The sequence below is a fragment of the Zingiber officinale genome, chromosome 5A (assembly GCF_018446385.1).
Source record: "Zingiber officinale cultivar Zhangliang chromosome 5A, Zo_v1.1, whole genome shotgun sequence".
Lineage (NCBI taxonomy): Eukaryota > Viridiplantae > Streptophyta > Magnoliopsida > Zingiberales > Zingiberaceae > Zingiber > Zingiber officinale.
In genome coordinates this window covers 149,282,969-149,301,429 of record NC_055994.1, presented here as the reverse complement: position 1 = coordinate 149,301,429, position 18,461 = coordinate 149,282,969, and the positions used below count along the sequence as shown (strand labels likewise).

The window sequence follows — 18,461 nt, the reverse complement described above, 5'->3', positions numbered from 1 at the left end:
ACTCCATTCTTCATTGTGACTTGGAACCTGTTTTGAATTTGTATTAACAATATTTGAGATTGTAACTTTGTAAGACAATATTTGATATTGAAACTTTGTAAGAGCCTAGGATATAATGTAAAACTTTTTTTTCTTGATTTTATCTATTACTGCCGAATAGCAGCTGCAATATTTCAGTGTGCCCCAGTCTGTGTTTCACAACTAGAGAGGGAAAAAAGAGCATGTAGTAGAAATATGTATATTCTTGAGTCTCTTGAACAATGTGATGAAATCTGTTTTATTGTTTTTAGATAACCTGGTCTCATCGAGATAGGTGAAATGTGCTAACTAGCTAAGTGTACTTGAAATAGTAAAAGTAAAGATATGCTAGCGTATTAAAACCCACAAATCAGTTTATTTTATTGGACCAGTTTGCAAAACTGATATGACACACACTTATCTATGTCCTTTCGTGATTGTATGTGTTTAGATTGTGGGACTGCTGAATAATAGTTGCAGGATTTCAGTGTCTGGTTTCAAAAGTTCATATAACTCTTCTTTTAAAACTTTATTAATCCATGGAATCAGTTTTTAATGTGTGATAGGTGTGTTCATTCCTTATATACAATTTGGGAACTGATGCGGATATATGGAGAGGGGCCAAAGGGAATTAAGAAAAAGAGGAGGGGGCATTTCGGTCTTTTGGGCATTAGTAGGGTTTGATGTTAAGAGGGGCACTGTTCATGATGTGTGTGTGTTTGGGGGGGGGGGGTTCTTTGAGCTCGGGGGTTTCGCCGCCACCGAGCACAGTGGCTTTGAGCCACTGCCTCCCCCCGATTTGTGCTTTCTCTTGCGCCGCCACTGGGAACCAAGGTTTCCTCTGTCCATCGCCAGCACCACCAAGGAGCTCCGTCGGGCACGACCTCTTTGAGGCCAACTCCTCCCCTACTCCCCCAACCCGTCGTCGACGGCGTCTCCATCGACCTCCGTCTCAACCACTTCCCATCCACCGCCGTCGGCTTCCCACTTGGCCGTGAGAGCCTCGCCAACGCCGACTAGCCGTCGCTGCCTCCTCCCGTAGCCACAGTTGCCGCCGGCAGCCGCTGCCGCCTCCTCCCGCGGCCACAGTCCGGCCGACAGCCGCCATTGCCTCCTCCCGCAGCCACAGTTACCGCCTGCAGTTGCCACCTCCTCCCGCGGACACAGTCGCGGCCGTCAGTCGCCATTGCCTCCTCCTGCGACCACAGTTGCTGCCTCCTCCTACGGCCACAGTCGCTGCCGACAGCCGACGTAGCCTACTCTCGCGGCCACAGCTGGCGTCTCTAGTGGACGCCGTCACCTTACGTCGCCTTCATACTATTTGTTTGCTCCGACCTTTGAGTCGAGATGGGGTTTCGGCCGTCGAGTCGTTGTGTGCCACTATTTGTATTGCTTGTGAGTTACTTGTATCATCCGGCCTGCGAGCCACTATCATGTCCGGCCTGCGTGCCGTGTGCCGGCCTGCGTGTCGTTATCAGATCCAGCTCCTCAGCTGACTCACATCCATCTACTCGTCAGGGCCGCGACGACTCGATCAGTACCGCGATCAGCTTACCGATCCATCCGAGGGCGCCCCCCGGGGCCAGGGTACGTTCTCGTACTCATTATTTGTGCGTTTCATTTCTCTATTACTATATGACTGCTCATATGTTCATGGGACCCGCCTTGAGCATCGAGGTACCAGGGACCGGGGCAACCCGGTCGCTGGTTACAGGTACTGCTGGCCAGAGGACCTCTGACAACTTGGTAAATACAGAAGACAGATCACCATCGGGTCATGGAGATGCGGTCAACATTCCAGACGCATCATACCGGCAGTTCCGTCTTCTCAAATTCCCGATAGGAACATAATTGGCGACGTCTGTGGGAACGCACCTGATCTATAACGTGAAGATGGGCGTCGCCGGAAAATTCTGCCATATTAATGACCTTGATGGGTTTCGATGAGTATATCGTATTCTCCTCACTCCACGGGTATTCGGGAGTCGAGAAATTGAGTCAGATCCTCTGCTGGTTGGCAGGTCAGTTTTTCCGTTATATTGTCTTTCGGTCATAGAATCCAGCATAGTTTCCCGAGCGAGGAATCTCGTGCCGATCGGCCGGGTTTCTATCATATTAGAGCCACAGACTCATTGTCGAAGACCTCGTGCCGATCGGTCAGGATTATATTTGCGAAAACTTCTTAGTCGATTGGCCGGGATTATATCCGCCAACACTCCCGCGCCGATCGACCGTGATTATATTTGCGAAGACTCCCGAGCCGATCGGCCGGGATTATATCTGCGAAGACTCCTGAGCTGATCGGTCGGGATTATATCTACGAAGACTCCCGCGCCGATCGGCCGAAATTATATTTGCGAAGACTCCTGCGCTGATCGGCTGAGATTATATTATATTAGAGCCACAGGCTCATTGACGAAGACTCCTATGTCGATCGGCCGGGTTTATATTTTATTAGAGCCATGAGCTCATCATTGAAGACTCCTGCGCCGATCGTCCAGGTTTGAGTTATATTAGAAGATCGTCAAGCGGCGACGTTAAACCTCAGAGTCGAGTGACGACTATAAACCTATGTGAAGACCGTCGAGCGGCGACGTTAAACCCCAGAGTCGAGCGGCGACGTTAAACCCATGTGAAGACCGTCAGGCGGCGACGTTAAACCCAGGTCTCCACCGACGGTCGAGCAACGACCTTAAACCCTGCCTTATAAGACCGTCGAGCGACGACGTTAAACCCCAGAGTCGAGCGACGACTATAAACCCATGTGAAGACCATCAAGCGACGATGTTAAACCCAGGTCTCTATCGATGGTTGAGCGACGACCTTAAACCCTGCCTTAGAAGACCGTCGAGCGACGACTATAAACCCATGTGAAGATCGTCGAGCGGCGACGTTAAACCCAGGTCTCCACCGACGGTCGAGCGGCGACCTTAAACCCTGCCTTAGAAGACCGTCGAGCGGCGATGTTAAACCTAGGTCTCCACCGGCGGTCGAGCGGCGACCTTAAACCCGTATCTTCATCGACCAGCTTATCAGAGCATCTATCTCCCCCGCTCGGGGTCGAGTTATCTTCACTGGTCGCGGACCAGCATATCAGATATTTTATCTCGCTCGTTCGGGGTTGAGTGGTCTTCACTGGTCTCAGACCAGCATATCATATTTCCTTATCTCCCCCGTTCGGGGTCGAGCGGTCTTCACTGGTCTCGGATTAGTTTATCAGAGCATCTATCTCCCCCGCTCAGGGTCGAGTGGTCTTCACTAGTCTTAGACCAGCTCATCGGAGCATGTATCTCCCCCGTTCAGGGTCGAGCAACCTTCACGGATCAGTCTTATCGGATATTCTATCTCCCCCGTTCGGGGTCGAGCGGTCTTCATTGGTCACGAACTAGTCTCATCGGATCTCCTATCTCCCCCGTTCGGGGTCTAGCGATCGTTACATATCGGATCTCCTATCTCCCCTGTTCGGGGTCGAGCGATCTTCACTGATCGCGGACCAGCATATCAGATATTCTATCTCCCCTGTTCGGTGTCGAGTGGTCTTCACTGGTCTCAGACTAGCATATCATATTTCCTTATCTCCCCCATTCGGGGTCGAGTGATATTCACCGGTCTCGGACTAGCTCATCGGATCTCATATCTCCCTCGTCCGGGGTCGAGAGGTCTTCATTGGTCACGGAGCATCAGAGCAGCTTATCTCCCCCGTTCGGGGTCGAGCTATCTCCAATGGTCGCGAACGAGAATATCTCCACTGGTTTCGGGCCATAATATCTCATGGGCTCTACGCTCGTTCAACTCACGACTTTCATCTTTGTGCACTCGATTTCACGGGCTATGCTTCCGCTCAGTTTTCGGGCTCTACTCCTGCCCAGCGCTGCTTCGTCTCTCGCTTGGTATTCGCCTATGCACTCACTTGGCGTTCGGCCGAGAGCTTGCCTGGCAGCCGCTCAACACTATTTTTCGTCGCTCGGTCGACACTTTGGTGGCCGATGGATCCTTTGCTCGATCGTCCACTTAGCCACGTGCTTGTTTCACTGGATATCTTGGTGGTCGTCAGGTCGACACTTTACGATCACCATGTCGACATTTCAAGATCGCCCGATCACATTTTACAATCATCCGGTCGATATTTTTCGATGCTCGATTGCCATTTTTTCCGATCGCCCGGTCGGCATCTTCGTGGTCATGCACTCAGCATCATCCACCCGATCGACATCCTTTCCGCCGGTCGGCATCTTCGCGATCGCGCGCTCGGCATCGCCCGTCCGCTCGGTCTGCTCGCCATCCCGCGTGTCGCTTGGTCAACTATCATTTTACTCGTCACTCACTTGATGTTCTGCTGCTCGCTCAGCATCGGTTCGGTTGTCGACTTGGTATTATTTCTCGTAGTTCGCTCAGCATCGCTACATCTCTAGCGCGACGCTCTCGATTACTCGATTCGTATTTTTTCGGTTGCTTGATCGGCATCTTCTCGAGTGCGCGCTCGACTCGATCGCTCGTCTTTCTACTTGATTAGCATTATCTTCGTTGCCTGGACCGCACCATTTCTCGTCGCTCGTTCAATACTACTTGAGTCACTTGCTCGGCATCGCCACAGCTACTCGGTCGATGTAATAAGACGAGCCCAGTGATCTGATTACGCGTTCAGTAGCGATTCTATTTTGAGCTTGGTCTGGACTTGCGCCTCTTTCGACTAGACTTGAGGGGAAGACTTGTGATGCGGATATATGGAGAGGGGCCCAAAGGGAATTAAGAAAAAGAGGAGGGGGCATTTCGGTCTTTTGGGCATGAGTAGGGTTTGATGTTAAGAGGGGCACTGCTTATGATGTTGGGGGGTTCTTCGAGCTTGGGGTTTCCGCCGCCACCGAGCACAATGGCTTTGAGCCGCTGCCTCCCCCCAGTTCGTGCTTTCTCCTGTGCCGCCACTGGGACCAGGGTTTCCTCCGTCCATCGCTGACACCACCAAGGAGCTCCGCCGGCAACGACCTCTTCGAGACCAACTCCTCCCCTGCTCCCCTAAGCTGCCGTCGACGGCGTCTCCATCGATCTCCACCTCATCCACTTCCCGTCCATCGCCGTCGGCTTCCCACCTGACCGTGAGAGCCTCGCCAATGCCGACTAGCCGTCGTTGCCTCCTCCCGCGGCCACAGTTGCCGCCGGCAGCCGCTGCCGCCTCCTCCCGCGGCCACAGTCGCGGCCGGTAGTTGCCATTGCCTCCTCTCGCAGCCATAGTTGCCGCCGCCGCCTCCTCCCGCAGCCACAGTCGCGGTCGGCAGCCGCCATTGCCTCCTCCCTCGTCCACAGTCGCTGCCGGCAACCGCCGTTGCCTCCTCCCGCGGCCACAGTCGCTGCCGGCAGCCGACGTCACCTCCTCTCGCAGCCACAGCTGGCGTCTCCAATGGATGCCGTCACCTTATGTCGCCTTCATACTATTTGTTTGCTCCAACCTTTGAGTCGAGATGGGGTTCCGACCATCGAGTCGTTGTGTGTCGCTATTTGTATTGCTTGTGAGTTACTTGTATCATCCGGTCTGCGAGCCGCTATCATGTCCGGCCTGCGTGCCGTGGCCAATGTGTCGTTATCAGATCCGGCTCCTCAGCTGACTCACATCCATCTACTCGTCAGGGCCGCGACGACTCGATCAGCACCGCGATCAGCTCACCGATCTATCCGAGGGCCATAAATGAGCTTGACAAAGTGAGAATGAACATGACTTGGTGGTCTTGAACTTTTTTTTTGTTGTAGCATGTTTTTAAGATGGAGCAAGAAGTATATGTTGGTCCATTTGGAGGCCGGCAAGAGGGGAGAGGTGAATTGCCCTATAAAAATAAAACACCCTTTCTCGGATTTTTAACTAGATAACAAAACTTGTAATTAAAATAGAAGAGACTAAATAAACAGAATCTAAAACAGACGCAAAGGTTTTACTTGGTTTGCAATCAGAGGATTGCTAATCCAAGGCAAAGATGACGAACTATCTGATTCTCCTCTGGGCGAAGTAGCTTCTTACAGCGTTGACAGTACAAAAGAATAGAAAGCACAGAGAAAATGAATTACAAGTTAGTTCAATTAATTGTGCAGATCAGTGCTATATTTATAACACTGGTCGGGGCGCCCCGAAGGGGTTTCGGGCGCCCTGGGGGGATAAAATTTTATCCCTCAACGTTCAGATCGTGTTAGAATCGATCTGGTCAAAAAACTTCATCCCGGGCGCCCGGAAGGGTTCCGGGCACCCCGGACCAGTAAAGTCAACCAAAGTTGACTTTTTCGTCTCCGGTTCAGCTCGTCTCGGTCCGGGTCTTGTTCGCTCTGGCTCCGCTAGCTTGGGTGATCTCGACCATCCGGAATAGGGCTCACTCGAACCCAAGTTCCGGCCTTCTCCTCGAGCAGCCTTCCTTTCCGGTTTCTCGTCCCTCGAATGCCGCACACATTTTTCTCGTCCACCGGTCTACTCTTCCGCGGTCACCTCGTCCCTCGGACGCACCGAGCCCGTCGGCTCTCTCCCGTGCCGCGTCTTCCGCTCGACTTCCTGTGTTCCTAAGCTCCTGCACACTTAGACACAAGGGTTAGACAAAACAGGACCTAACTTAACTTGTTTGATCACATCAAAACACCTTGGGATTCCAACAATCTCCCCCTTTTTGATGTGAGCAACCCAAGTTAAGCTTGGGTAAACAAATGCAATAAAAACAGTTAATTTGCAAATAAGTCTAAAGATTTTTCAATTAAAAAATTATATTACATTATATTACCTTCCCCTAGACTTAACATACTTCTCCCCCTTTAATCACATAAAAATTGGGGTTATAAACAAGTCTAAGGTAAATTCTCACTTAAGTGTTTTAAAAAACATTTCTTAAAATTTAAGTTCGAAACTTATTTCAACATTTTCTTAAAAAAATTTCCATAAGTAAAAAAAATCCTAAGGCAATTTTAAAAAATTTTCTAAGGCAATAAAAAAAATTTCTAGGAATTTTCTAACTTAAAAAAAATTTCTAAGTTAAAAATTTTCAAAACAAATGTTTAACAACTTTTAAGCATGATTTAATTCTAACTTTAATACTTTTTCCAGAAAGTTAATTAAACATTTGATTTTAGTATTTTGGCTTCCAAGTCGTGGCGAGGCACTATGTCTTCTTGGTTATTGGAGCAACAACCACTTCCTTAGACAAAGCCTCATAAAGAAACTATCTGTTTAACTTTCTTGCTAAAAAAAATGCTAAGTTTAATTTAAAATTCAAGTTAAACATGTTTTCGGAACCCAGTAGAGGTTCCTTCCTACAAGATTAATTAAATATTTTCTAGGTACATAGGCCTTTGATATTTTTCTAATTTGATTTTGGTGAAACCTATAATACCAGTTTAGTCCTCTATAATTTCTAAAAGTAGAAATATTTGAACCATTAGACTTTTTCAGTCTTTCTATTTCTTCTTTTAATTTTTCATTTTCAATTTTCAATTTTCAATTTATCTAAATCCTCTATAAGACATGATTTTGTCAAAATTCTTTTTATTTCTAAAATTTTATTTTCTAATTTGGTATTTTTATTTTCTAATTTATACATGAATTTAGCCATTGCCTTAATACCAAAGTAAAGTTGATCACGGGGTAAGAGGCATACCTCACTTACCATATCAGACTTGAAGCCTAAATCTCCCCCTGCTTCGCTACTTTCATCTGAGATCGCTCCCCCTTCATTGATGCTGGGTTCTGATGTACTTTGCTTTCATAGTTTGCCATCAGTGCTATTCCGGCATATTCTTGAATCTCGGACTCAGATGAAGATGTGTCGTCCCAAGTAGCTTTTAGGTTCTTGTGTTTCTTGGGAATCTTGCCTTTGTCCTTCTTTAGTTCTGGGCAATCTTCTTTTAGGTGTCCTTCCTTTTGACACTGGTAGCAACCCATCCTTCTTCTATTTCTTGGATTCTTTTTATTCTGCATTTCTTTAAATTTATTAGATCTAAAAAACTTTTTAAAGTTTCTTACCATGCATGCTTCCTGATTATCTTCAGAATTTGACTCGGGTTCATCCCTTTTGGTTGCATTTAGTGCGATCATCTGGCTTGATTCCTTTGTTCCTGCACACCTGGTTTCATGCAATTCAAGAGTGGAGAACAGTTCTTCTAAAGTACTTACCTCCAGGTCTTTCGAAATGTAGTAGGCGTCGACGATTGATGTCCATTCTGAAGTTCTGGGAAACGCATTGAGTGCGTAGCGTATTGTGTCCCGATTTGTTACCGTTTCTTCGAGGTTCTCGAGACCAGTAATCAGTTCTTTTACCTTCGCGTGTAAATTGGCTACCTTCCCACCTTTTTCTTGACGGATGCTCATCAGCTTGTTCCGGAGGATGCCTCTTCTAGTGAGCTTCGCTTCGGACGTGCCTTCGTGGAGTTCCAGGAACTTCTCCCAGAGTTCTTTAGCAGATGAATAGCTTCCGATGTGGTTGACCTCTTGAGGCGGCAACACGCTCAGCAGGTGATATTCCGCACGGCTGTCCGCTACAGACTCATTCTGCTCCTTTGTCCAATGGCTCTCTTCTTTTTCTTCTCCATCTTGATTCATCGGAGCTACAAAACCATACTTCATAATAAACCAAATTTCGAAATCAGTTTTTAGGAATACCTCCATATGTCGCTTCTAGTCTGCGAAGTCCCCCTCGAATTTTGGTGGAACAATGCTTGGTCTAACCATCTCGTTGCTTCGATCGGCGGTTAGTCCTCCTGAATCGCCTTGCTCTGATACCACTTGTTGGTCCCTTTGGAGGCCGACAAGAGAGGAGGGGTAAATTGCCCTATAAAAAAATAAAACACCCTTTCTCGGATTTTTAACTAGATAACAAAACTTGTAGTTAAAATAGAAGAGACTAAATAAACAGAATCTAAAACAGATGCAAAGGTTTTACTTGGTTTGCAATCAGAGGATTGCTAATCCAAGGCAAAGATGACGAACTATCTGATTCTCCTCTGGGCGAAGTAGCTTCTTACAACGTTGACAGTACAAAAGAATAGAAAGCACAGAGAAAATGAATTACAAGTTAGTTCAATTAACTGTGCAGATCAGTGCTATATTTATAACACTGGTCGGGGCGCCCCGAAGGGGTTTTGGGCGCCCTGGGGGGATAAAATTTTATCCCCCAATGTTCAGATCGCGTTAGAATCGATCTGGTAAAAAAACTTCATCCCGGGCGCCTAGAAGGGTTCCGGGCGCCCCGGGCTTGTTCGGGCGCCCCGGACCAATAAAGTCAACCAAAGTTGACTTTTTCGTCTCCGGTTCAGCTCGTCTCGGTCCGGGTCTTGTTTGCTCCGGCTCCGCTAGCTTGGGTGATCTCGACCATCTGGAATAGGGCTCACCCGAACCCAAGTTCCGGCCTTCTCCTCGAGCAGCCTTCCTTCCCGGTTTCTCGTCCCTCGAACGCCGCGCACGTTCTTCTCGTCCACCGGTGTACTCTTCCGCGGTCATCTCGTCCCTCAGACTCACCGAGTCCGTCGGCTCTCTCTCATGCCGTCCTTCTCACTAGCCGCGTCTTCCGCTCGACTTCCTGTGTTCCTAAGCTCCTGCACACTTAGACACAAGGGTTAGACAAAACAGGACCTAACTTAACTTGTTTGATCACATCAAAACACCTTGGGGTTCCAACAGTATATACAAAAGAAGAAATTAACTGGAGTTATATTGAGTTTGTTGATAATCAGGATATCCTTGAGCTGATTGAAAAGGTTTTTTTATGCGTTCATAAAGTAGTCAATTTTAAAAGATGTTATAGTTCTTTTCATATATTCAATACCTCTTTTCTACTCGGGCTTTCTATTGTTGATGGTCTTATAGAATCTCCTGAATAAGGTGGAGAAATCATTTCTATACAGTAATTCTATACTTGCGCACATATTTAATTGTGCTATTGTTGTGAATTGTGATATTTCCCTTATAAAGTGTAATTGGATGCCCTTCAAGTTTGTTCATTACTAGTTAGTTTTCATAATTTCTCCCAGACAGATTGAAGTAGTAATAACAGCCTAGGCAGAAAATTATCATTATTGACTAGGGACTAAAATTTTATCAGGAAGTGGATCCTAATTTTTCTAATCCCTTTGATGAATTAGCAAAATAAATTCTTCTTTCCTATCAAGCGAAACTTTTCATTGACATGACTTAGTACCATTGGCTTCTCAATATTTGCTTCCTTTATTCGTAGACTCTGGTCAAAAAGATATCATCTTCAGAATCGAGTATACATAAGTTGACTTGATAGTGAAATATACAAAACATGACTTTTATAGTAATTTAGGCAACAATTTAGTAATTTTCTGATCAACATGATGATCCACAGATATAGATTAGCAAACTGATATAGATACCAATTAATGGTAGGCAATATGTTTGAACTACTTGGTTATCTGTATGGATCTTATCCATTATTAATCCATATGTGACTATGTAAGGCCTTGTTATTAGCGTATATCTTTTATTTATGTAAAATGTAAAGTGTTAGCTATCTCAATTGGTAAAATTCTTAGCAGTATTGCACAAGAGCTCAGGATCAAATTCTGCATTCACGTCATGTAAACTTTCTTTCATTTCCATCTACCCTTAAATTGTCTAAACTCCACTCTAATTATCATAATTTATATAATGAAAAAAAGATATCATCCTGGCATCCTGTCTTTACATGTCAATGCCATTTTATACCATTTTCTCTCTAACTTTATCATCTTTTGACACACTTAATTGCTTTTTCTTGTACAACTTTTTATGTTTTCTCTCTTATTATCCCTACACATCTATTTCAACATTGTCTTCTTTACTACACTATCTTTTATATATATATGCTGTTTATTGATTTTCCAACACAACTTTTTGAGTATAGATCGTCTCTTAGCTTTTTGATATACATTGTAATTGTTTGAAACACAAAGTTAATATAATAGATTCACAAATGATACTAATTCAAAGTTTTTTTATCCTAGTAATACTTAGTCCTGCTCAATATCTTCAAAAGTAAAATAGAGGCTTGACTCGTATCCAAAAGAAATTTAACATAGTGATATTAGCAGCACATTTTAGAGGTTTCAGCAGTAGTATTTCTTGGAAAAGATGATTTTCCCCTTCATGTTCAGCTATCAAAGTGTCATCCTTGATTTTTTTCATATAGAAATTCACTATGTCATTTAAGTATTTAACTACATTTTTTTTTTCACAATGGACTTTCAGAAACCAGGGGGGAATCATTGCTCTTCTTGATGAAGCTTGGTATGTGTGATCAAACATATTACAATTTGGTAGTTCAAATACTAAACCATTTGCATATGTGAAATAAGTTTCTTTTTGACTTGCACTTAAGTTAATTGATCCTGCTATGTAGCATGTTACCCAGATCAACACATGAAACATTTGCTCAAAAGCTATATCAATCATTTAAAAATAACAAATGCTTCAGCAAGCCAAAGTTGTCTCGCTCTGATTTTACAATTTGTCATTATGCTGGTGATGTAAGTTCACATTACCTGTTTATCTTATATTGTCAAAGATCTGATTGTTAATTTGTGAAAAAGAGAGGTCTTAAAAGACTTTTATTCATACAGGTTACTTATCAAACAGAGTTGTCCTTGGAGAAGAACAAAGATTATGTTGTCGTTGAGCATCAGGCTCTCTTGGCTGCCTCTAAATGTTTTTTTATTTCGAGCCTTTTTCTGCCTAGCTCCGAGGATGCATCAAAACCTTCAAAATTTTCATCAATAGGTTCAAAGTTTAAGGTGCAAAAGCATTCTAACAATTAAGTTAATTAACTTTGCTTCTTATCTTTTGAAGTTTTGGTGTGATTTTTGGCAACTTTGCAGCAACAACTACAAGCTCTGTTATTAAATTAAATTCAGATAAACTAAATTGCACACTAAATTTTTTATGTATGCTTTCCTCCAGTCCCAATTGAAGGAAGAAATACTAATAAAATAAAAGAAGAGAACAAGTAATACTCCTTTTTATTAAATTCATTGGAATTATATTGACTCCTTGTTTTTACAAATGCTGATTTTAAGAATGAGTGATTGCCTTTTATCAACCCTTACTGCCTAACTAATGAGCGAACAGTTAATTTGAATAGGTTCTATGGTTGGTCAATGAGTTTTTTTAACATATTTATAGAAGCTTTTTGATCATAGTATTGTCAATTCTAAGATGTGGGACTAAAGAGAACTATATTTTTTATATAAAACAACCAAAGAAAATTACTAATAAACCTTTGAATTATTTTTAGTGTGAATAGAAAAAAGGACAGTAACGTAAATTCATTTTATGCTTCACCAAAGTTAATTAGTAAAGGGGAAAGATTTTTAATAAAATAGTAAGATATGTAACTCTTTTGCTATCAATTTCAAAATGAATATGGCATGAGTTCAGTAATTTCATCCCATCCACTAACATGCTCAACCACAGGTAAGGAATGCCATATAAGCAACAAAGACATGAACACCCTGCTAAAAGCTCTCTTCTTTCTTGATGCCTTTTTGTCCTTAAAAGGATTTGTCTTGAATTTGTTGCAAACATATTCAGGAAAATGTGATTTGTCTACACAAACGTAGCTGTTAGTTGTTGCCATAGGCTAGTCATTGTAAGAATAACCGTTGAGGATCAAACCAGATAAAGGAGTCTGGTTAAAAATAAAAAAATATAAACATATATGTTTTAAAAATAAAAAACAGAATTATGATGTCTCACATAGTAAATAAATAAATAAATAAATAAATAAAATTTATTATATATTTTTAAAATTAAAATAAATAAATATATGTCTATATATATATATATATATTAAACTACTAATAGGGTAAATTTATTAGGGTTTAACAATTATTATTTATGGTTAGGAGTAAGTTTTAATTATTTTCTTTAAAAGTTTTCTGCAACCGCCCATGCGCTTCCCCGCCGCCAACCGCCAGAGGCGCTGAGGCCTCGCTGCAGCCTCGCCACGACCCGCTGAAGGTGCAGCAGCCGTAGTGCCGGTGCCGGTGCCGGTGCCTGACAGTGGGCGGAACTGTCCCGTTTTCGCCCGGCACGAAATGAAAATTTAAACCATATTCAGATGCAGTGAAATACCATTTTATTTCATGTTTTTGGAGTTTGGCAATATGCTAATTAAAGAAGTAAGATTTGCTTATGATGTGCAATATCTTTTGTATTACTGAACTGTGTAGATTTTGAAAATGTTTCTGCCTCAGATTTTTGGTATAAGGACTGTTTAGTTTGCATCCATTTATTTTTTGCAGTATTATCTTGCGAATTTAAGTACCTATTTACCTTTCTTCAGTGGGCTATGTACCTCATGCTTCAGCTTCTGGAGATGTTGATAAAAGAATTAAGAAAGAACACTTGTTCATATGCGTAAAAACATGCATGTAGAGATATGTTGATTTATTTCTGATCCATTATTTCTAAAATTTGACTTGAAAGAATTTTGGTGCCTCTTCTTTGTTAGGCTGACATTGAGGAAACCAAGACACAGGAAAATGAAAAACTGCAAGTGGCCTTGCAGGAAATGCAACAAAAATTTGATGAAATGAAAGCTTTGCTGGCGAAAGAACGTGAGGTTGCTAATGTGGCTGTTAAAGAGGTTTCTTTCATTAAAGAGGTCCCCGTTAGTGACACTGCTCTTCTTGATAAGCTTAGAGATGAGAATGAGAAGCTTAAGGTGAGATAACCTTGGTAATGTTCTCCCTCTGATAGTTTTCATTGTGAAAATATCTTTAGTTGGGTTTAGATGCATTTGGATATGGAAGCAGGTTTTGGTTGTGGAAAATTTGCTAGTTTAATATTGTTAACTCAGAAGTGATTGTTTCTTAAAAAATGTAGGCCTTGGTGAGTTCTCTTAAAGCAAAGATTGCTGAAACTGAGAAGAAGTATGAAGAGTCAATCATAACTAGTGAACAAAGGCTAAAGAAGGCAATGGAGGCTGAATCAGAGATAGTTGACCTCAAAAATGCTATGGATAGGTCCTTCTCAAAGTTACCCAATTTATATGTAGATTCCTTATGAACATTTTATGGCAAAAGTGCTTAGAAGTTAGTAATATAAATTATTCATCTTTTTTGTCAGAACATATTTAACTTATTTATTTGGTGACAGGCTTCAGGAGAAGCTATCTTCATTGGAGTCTGAGGCTCAGATTCTTAGGCAGCGAGCTGTGTTTTCTTCTCCCATAAAGAGTATGCAAGAACATTTGTCAACTCCGATTACTCCTACTAAACAGGTTATTTGAGCATGGTTGACATCGATATCATTCAACACTTTTAGAATATTTAATATATTTCATTTCTTTTTTATTTTCTAATCAGTATTTAGAGACTGATCAGCATGATTTTGAAGAGATGAAGGTTGCAAATGTATGCTAATTACTGTATATGCTACTAAAAGCTGATTCATGCTACACAAATTTATTCATAATTTACTTATGAATTGCCAATAGCTGCAGGTGTCTCAGAGTGCTGGTCAAGCATTGAGGGACATAGCAAACTCTGATGCTAAGCTGAGGAGGTCTTCCATGGAGAGAAATCAGGTTTGTGCATATTTTTACTTCGCATTAGGTTATATGTTATTTTCGTCCCGATAAATAGACGCTTTTATGCTGCAGGAGAATTTGGATGCCCTCATCAAATGTGTTTCTAAGAATATCGGCTTTAGTCAAGAAAAGCCAGTAGCTGCATCTACCATCTACAAATGTCTTCTGCATTGGAAATCATTTGAAGTGGAGAAAACTAGTGTTTTTGATCGTCTTATAGAGATGTTTGGTTCTGTAATTGAGGTAATTTTTCAGGGTCAGATTTCATAAGCTAAAATTACTGTACTTCTACATCTTATTGGTTTGTTTACCTTTTTTTCTTCAATTTCCACACATTTTACAAAGTTGCTGTGGACTTTTCTTCATACTGATATCATCTTTTGTTGCTAGTCCCTTGAGATTTGGATTCTTTTTAATGATTCAGGAAGAGGAGAATAATAACCATCTTGCTTACTGGCTATCAAATGGTTCTCATTTGCTGTACCTGTTGCAACATAATCTGAAGGTAACTAGTGCTGTTGGGGGTACTCCAAACCGGAAACCTACTGCTCCTACTTCATTCTTTGGCAGGATGACTCGAGTATGAGTTCATTTGATTATGTTGAGTTTTTTCACATAATGACATTTGGTAGTTATTTGATACTATTTATGGACACTAATCTGCAGTTGTATTGCTTAATGTTAGAGCTTCCGCTCCTCATCACATGCTCTAGATGAATTATCTGCCGTGCAACAAGTGGAGGCAAAATACCCTGCTTTACTGTTCAAGCTGCAGCTAACAGCTTATGTGGAAAAGATATATGGAATTATCCGTGATAATGTGAAAAAGGATTTATTACGCTTGCTATCGTTGTGTATCCAGGTTTATTTTTCTTGATTATTTTGTTACACACTCCACATTCATTTTATCTGTCCATGATGACGTTTAGAAGAAAGTCTTTAGTAATGGAATTGATATTAAATGTTTTCTTTTTAGTCTATGTAAGGTGTGTAAGCGACAAAGGAAGATCAAAGAAAACACTACTTACATAATTAAATGTGTAGTAACAAAACTAAGTATTTTTAGCTTTGCTTAGAGTTCAATAATGATATAAGATTCAAGCTACCACCATATAGATGAGATCATGTCTTGTTGTACATGAATTAGTTTTTATTGTAGCAAAAATTCTAGTAGCAAAATTGTTACATTAGTAAATTTAAAGTTTTGAACTTTTAGATTCTTCCACCGTTTATGACTTGAGTTTTTCTGAGATGATATTTCCATTGATCCTGATTCCTCAGGCCCCTAGAGCAGCAAGTGTTAGTCTGCGTTCAACATCGGGGCTTCAGGTTCAATCCAACAATTGGCAAGCAATTATTGAAAGATTCGATAATCTACTTAATACATTGCAAGAAAATTATGTATGTTATCTTCTTAGAATATAGTGAAATTTCTTTGTTTTGCTACATTTGAAAATGTGTTCTAACAATTTAGCTTTGATTTAAAGGTACCTCTTATTCTAATAGAGAAGATGTTCACACAAATTTTTTCATACCTAAATGTACAAATTTTGAATAGGTAGTTGATCTTTAAGTTAGTTTATTTTATCAAAATTATTTAAACAGTAGGTAATTTTTCCTATTTGTAGTTTGCTTCTTCGTCGCGAGTGTTGCTCATTTAGCAATGGTGAATACATGAAAGCTGGTCTTGTTGAACTTGAGCCGTGGTGTAAAAAAACAAAGCCTGAGTTAAGAGGATCCTAGAGCTACTTATTCAAGTTGGTATTTGTTACTTGAACTGATTTTGTGCTTCGTTCAGTATATAGGTTCTTCATGGGATGAACTTAAACACGTTAGACAAGCTGTTGATTTCTTGGTATGTAGTTTATGTTTCGGTGTTGAGCAGTAGGCATATATATCCTGACATAACGCATCCAAATATGCCAAGGTTTTTGCTGTCCTAATGGCAAAGAAATAACTGAGATCTGTATGGTAGAGATTCAATTCATCATGTGCATACAGCATTAAAAAGTTCAAATAATTATCATTTTATTGAAGTCTTTGTTACTACTGATGTGGTTTCTAGTGTTCTACCATTATCAGAATAGAAATCTTGTCTTTTCTTTTCTTTCTAATGAACGTCTATCAAAATGCAAGCTAACATAGATTAGCTTTGCTGTAACAGAGAACCAGCACCTGAACTGTAATTAGAGTTTCCTTTCATGATATAGTCAAATGATGCATCTTCTTTGATGTCCAGGTACTATTTCAAAAGTCTAGAGTTTCCTTTGATGATATAGTCAATGATCTCTGCCCGGTAAGATACTTCATTTCCTCACCCTCATTTCTAGTTCGTTGCTGCAACAAGTCTGTTTCTGCTTGGTGCTTAATGCATCAATGATGGAGCAAGGACAGTGGACTCGCTCAGTAGTGTGCTCATGCTGATTTTTTTTTTTTGCTCTTTCCTTCCTTCCTGCAGGTTCTCAGTAGCTACCAGCTTTACCGAATTGGCACTCATTACTGGGATGACAAGTACAACACAAAAAGTGTATCGGCAGATGTAAGTTCCAGGAATTAGTTCTCTTTTGCATAATATATCTAATCTACTTTCATGAAGTTCGCAAAGAATCATCCACTCTCATGTTCATGCATTAGCTTTGCTTATGGTATCATATTATGTTTGCTGTTCCGATTTATTGTTTACCATGTTTGTCTGCACACAAACTGCATGACTAGTCATGTTTATTAGACAGAAAAAGAAAAGTTAAGGGAAGTCTGTTTTCTTCATTTTGTTAATGTATTCTGAAGCTGTGAGCTAGGTGAACCAAACTAGAACGGCAATAAGACTCAAGCTCAAGTTGTTGGTATAACTTGGGCAATAAGACTCAAGCTCAAGTTGTTGGTATAACTTCTAGTGATTGTATAGAGAACTGTGTAATGACCTATTTTTTCGACGTGTTGAGCAATTAGTTATGCTTATGCGTCTACAATTTCCATTTCGTCAAGGGAGATATAGTGTAACATCAAGCTGAATATTGTGGGCAAGCTAAAGGCGCTACTGAACACGAAAACTCATCAAACTCGAGCTTATTCAAGCAATAAGTTACTCTAACACGATTTGAACATGCATCTGGGAGAATTCAGTAAATGACTTGTTTCCCTTTTTCCATCAAATAGGTGCTTTCCAGACTGCGGAGACTAATGAGCGAAGTCACAAGTGAAGTAAAAAGCAGTTCTTTCTTGCTTGATGACAACTCCAGGTAGAAAAAGTTCCCCATCAACCCATATTCCTCAAGAAAGCTTTCATATGATCACACTTGCTACTTGGTACAGCATTCCCTTCTCGGTCGATGAGATATCAAATTCTTTGCGATTAGAGGAGTTCTTGGAAGTAAGACCAGCAGCAGATCTCCTCGACGACCCTGCCTTCTATTTCTTACTGCAATGAGGCTATAGAAGCTGGAGTCCTTGCAACATCAATTCTATACTGATATTTCTTCTTCCAATTTTGTCCAACCTTCTTTGTGGATGTTTATTTCAATTATGAAAAGTCAAATCTATAAGATTTTGTCATGGTCAATGCAAATTACATCATTTTTTTTTTGTTTTTTTATTAAATATATGGTTTGTGAGAGGGAATGAGCTCTCTCCTCTCTTGTTTGGCTGTCTTGAAACATTTTGTTCTATGGTAATATAATTAATGAGAATAAGAATGTTTATCATTATTATTATTATTATTTCAAAATTTTGTTTGAGGAATTCTTAGTTTCTTGAGTGTCTTCATAATTTACAAAAAAAAAGAGCATTTTTGTTTAATTGTAAAAAAATAAAATACAAAGTTATTAATATTTATAAATAATATTTATGAATAAATTTATTTATTAGTTTATATATAATTTAATTATTAAAAATAATATA

General features: G+C 41.0%; 1 protein-coding gene across 9 annotated transcripts; it reads left to right on the top strand.

Annotated features, from left to right (window-relative positions):
* Window positions 1–710: 710 nt before the first annotated feature.
* LOC121982393 (myosin-8-like) lies at window positions 711–18,146 on the top strand. Of its 9 annotated transcripts, XM_042535427.1 has the most exons (20): window positions 711–1,605; window positions 11,225–11,263; window positions 11,376–11,502; window positions 11,596–11,766; window positions 13,485–13,697; window positions 13,859–13,998; window positions 14,132–14,255; window positions 14,341–14,388; window positions 14,472–14,561; window positions 14,637–14,807; window positions 14,989–15,144; window positions 15,250–15,426; window positions 15,846–15,965; window positions 16,052–16,122; window positions 16,193–16,290; window positions 16,361–16,419; window positions 16,804–16,860; window positions 17,023–17,103; window positions 17,721–17,803; window positions 17,877–18,146. In XM_042535427.1, the coding sequence occupies exons 3-20, from the start codon at window positions 11,377–11,379 to the stop codon at window positions 17,989–17,991; spliced, it is 2,100 nt and encodes a 699-aa protein (XP_042391361.1). In that variant the 5' UTR covers window positions 711–1,605; window positions 11,225–11,263; window position 11,376; the 3' UTR covers window positions 17,992–18,146. The 9 variants fall into 9 exon arrangements, 8 of the variants coding, with proteins under 8 accessions (XP_042391361.1, XP_042391355.1, XP_042391359.1 ...); XR_006112092.1 differs by lacking the exon at window positions 16,361–16,419 and having other exon boundaries at window positions 16,193–16,321; XM_042535421.1 differs by lacking the exons at window positions 16,052–16,122; window positions 16,193–16,290; window positions 16,361–16,419 and adding an exon at window positions 1,703–2,039.
* The last annotated feature ends 315 nt before the right edge of the window (window positions 18,147–18,461 follow it).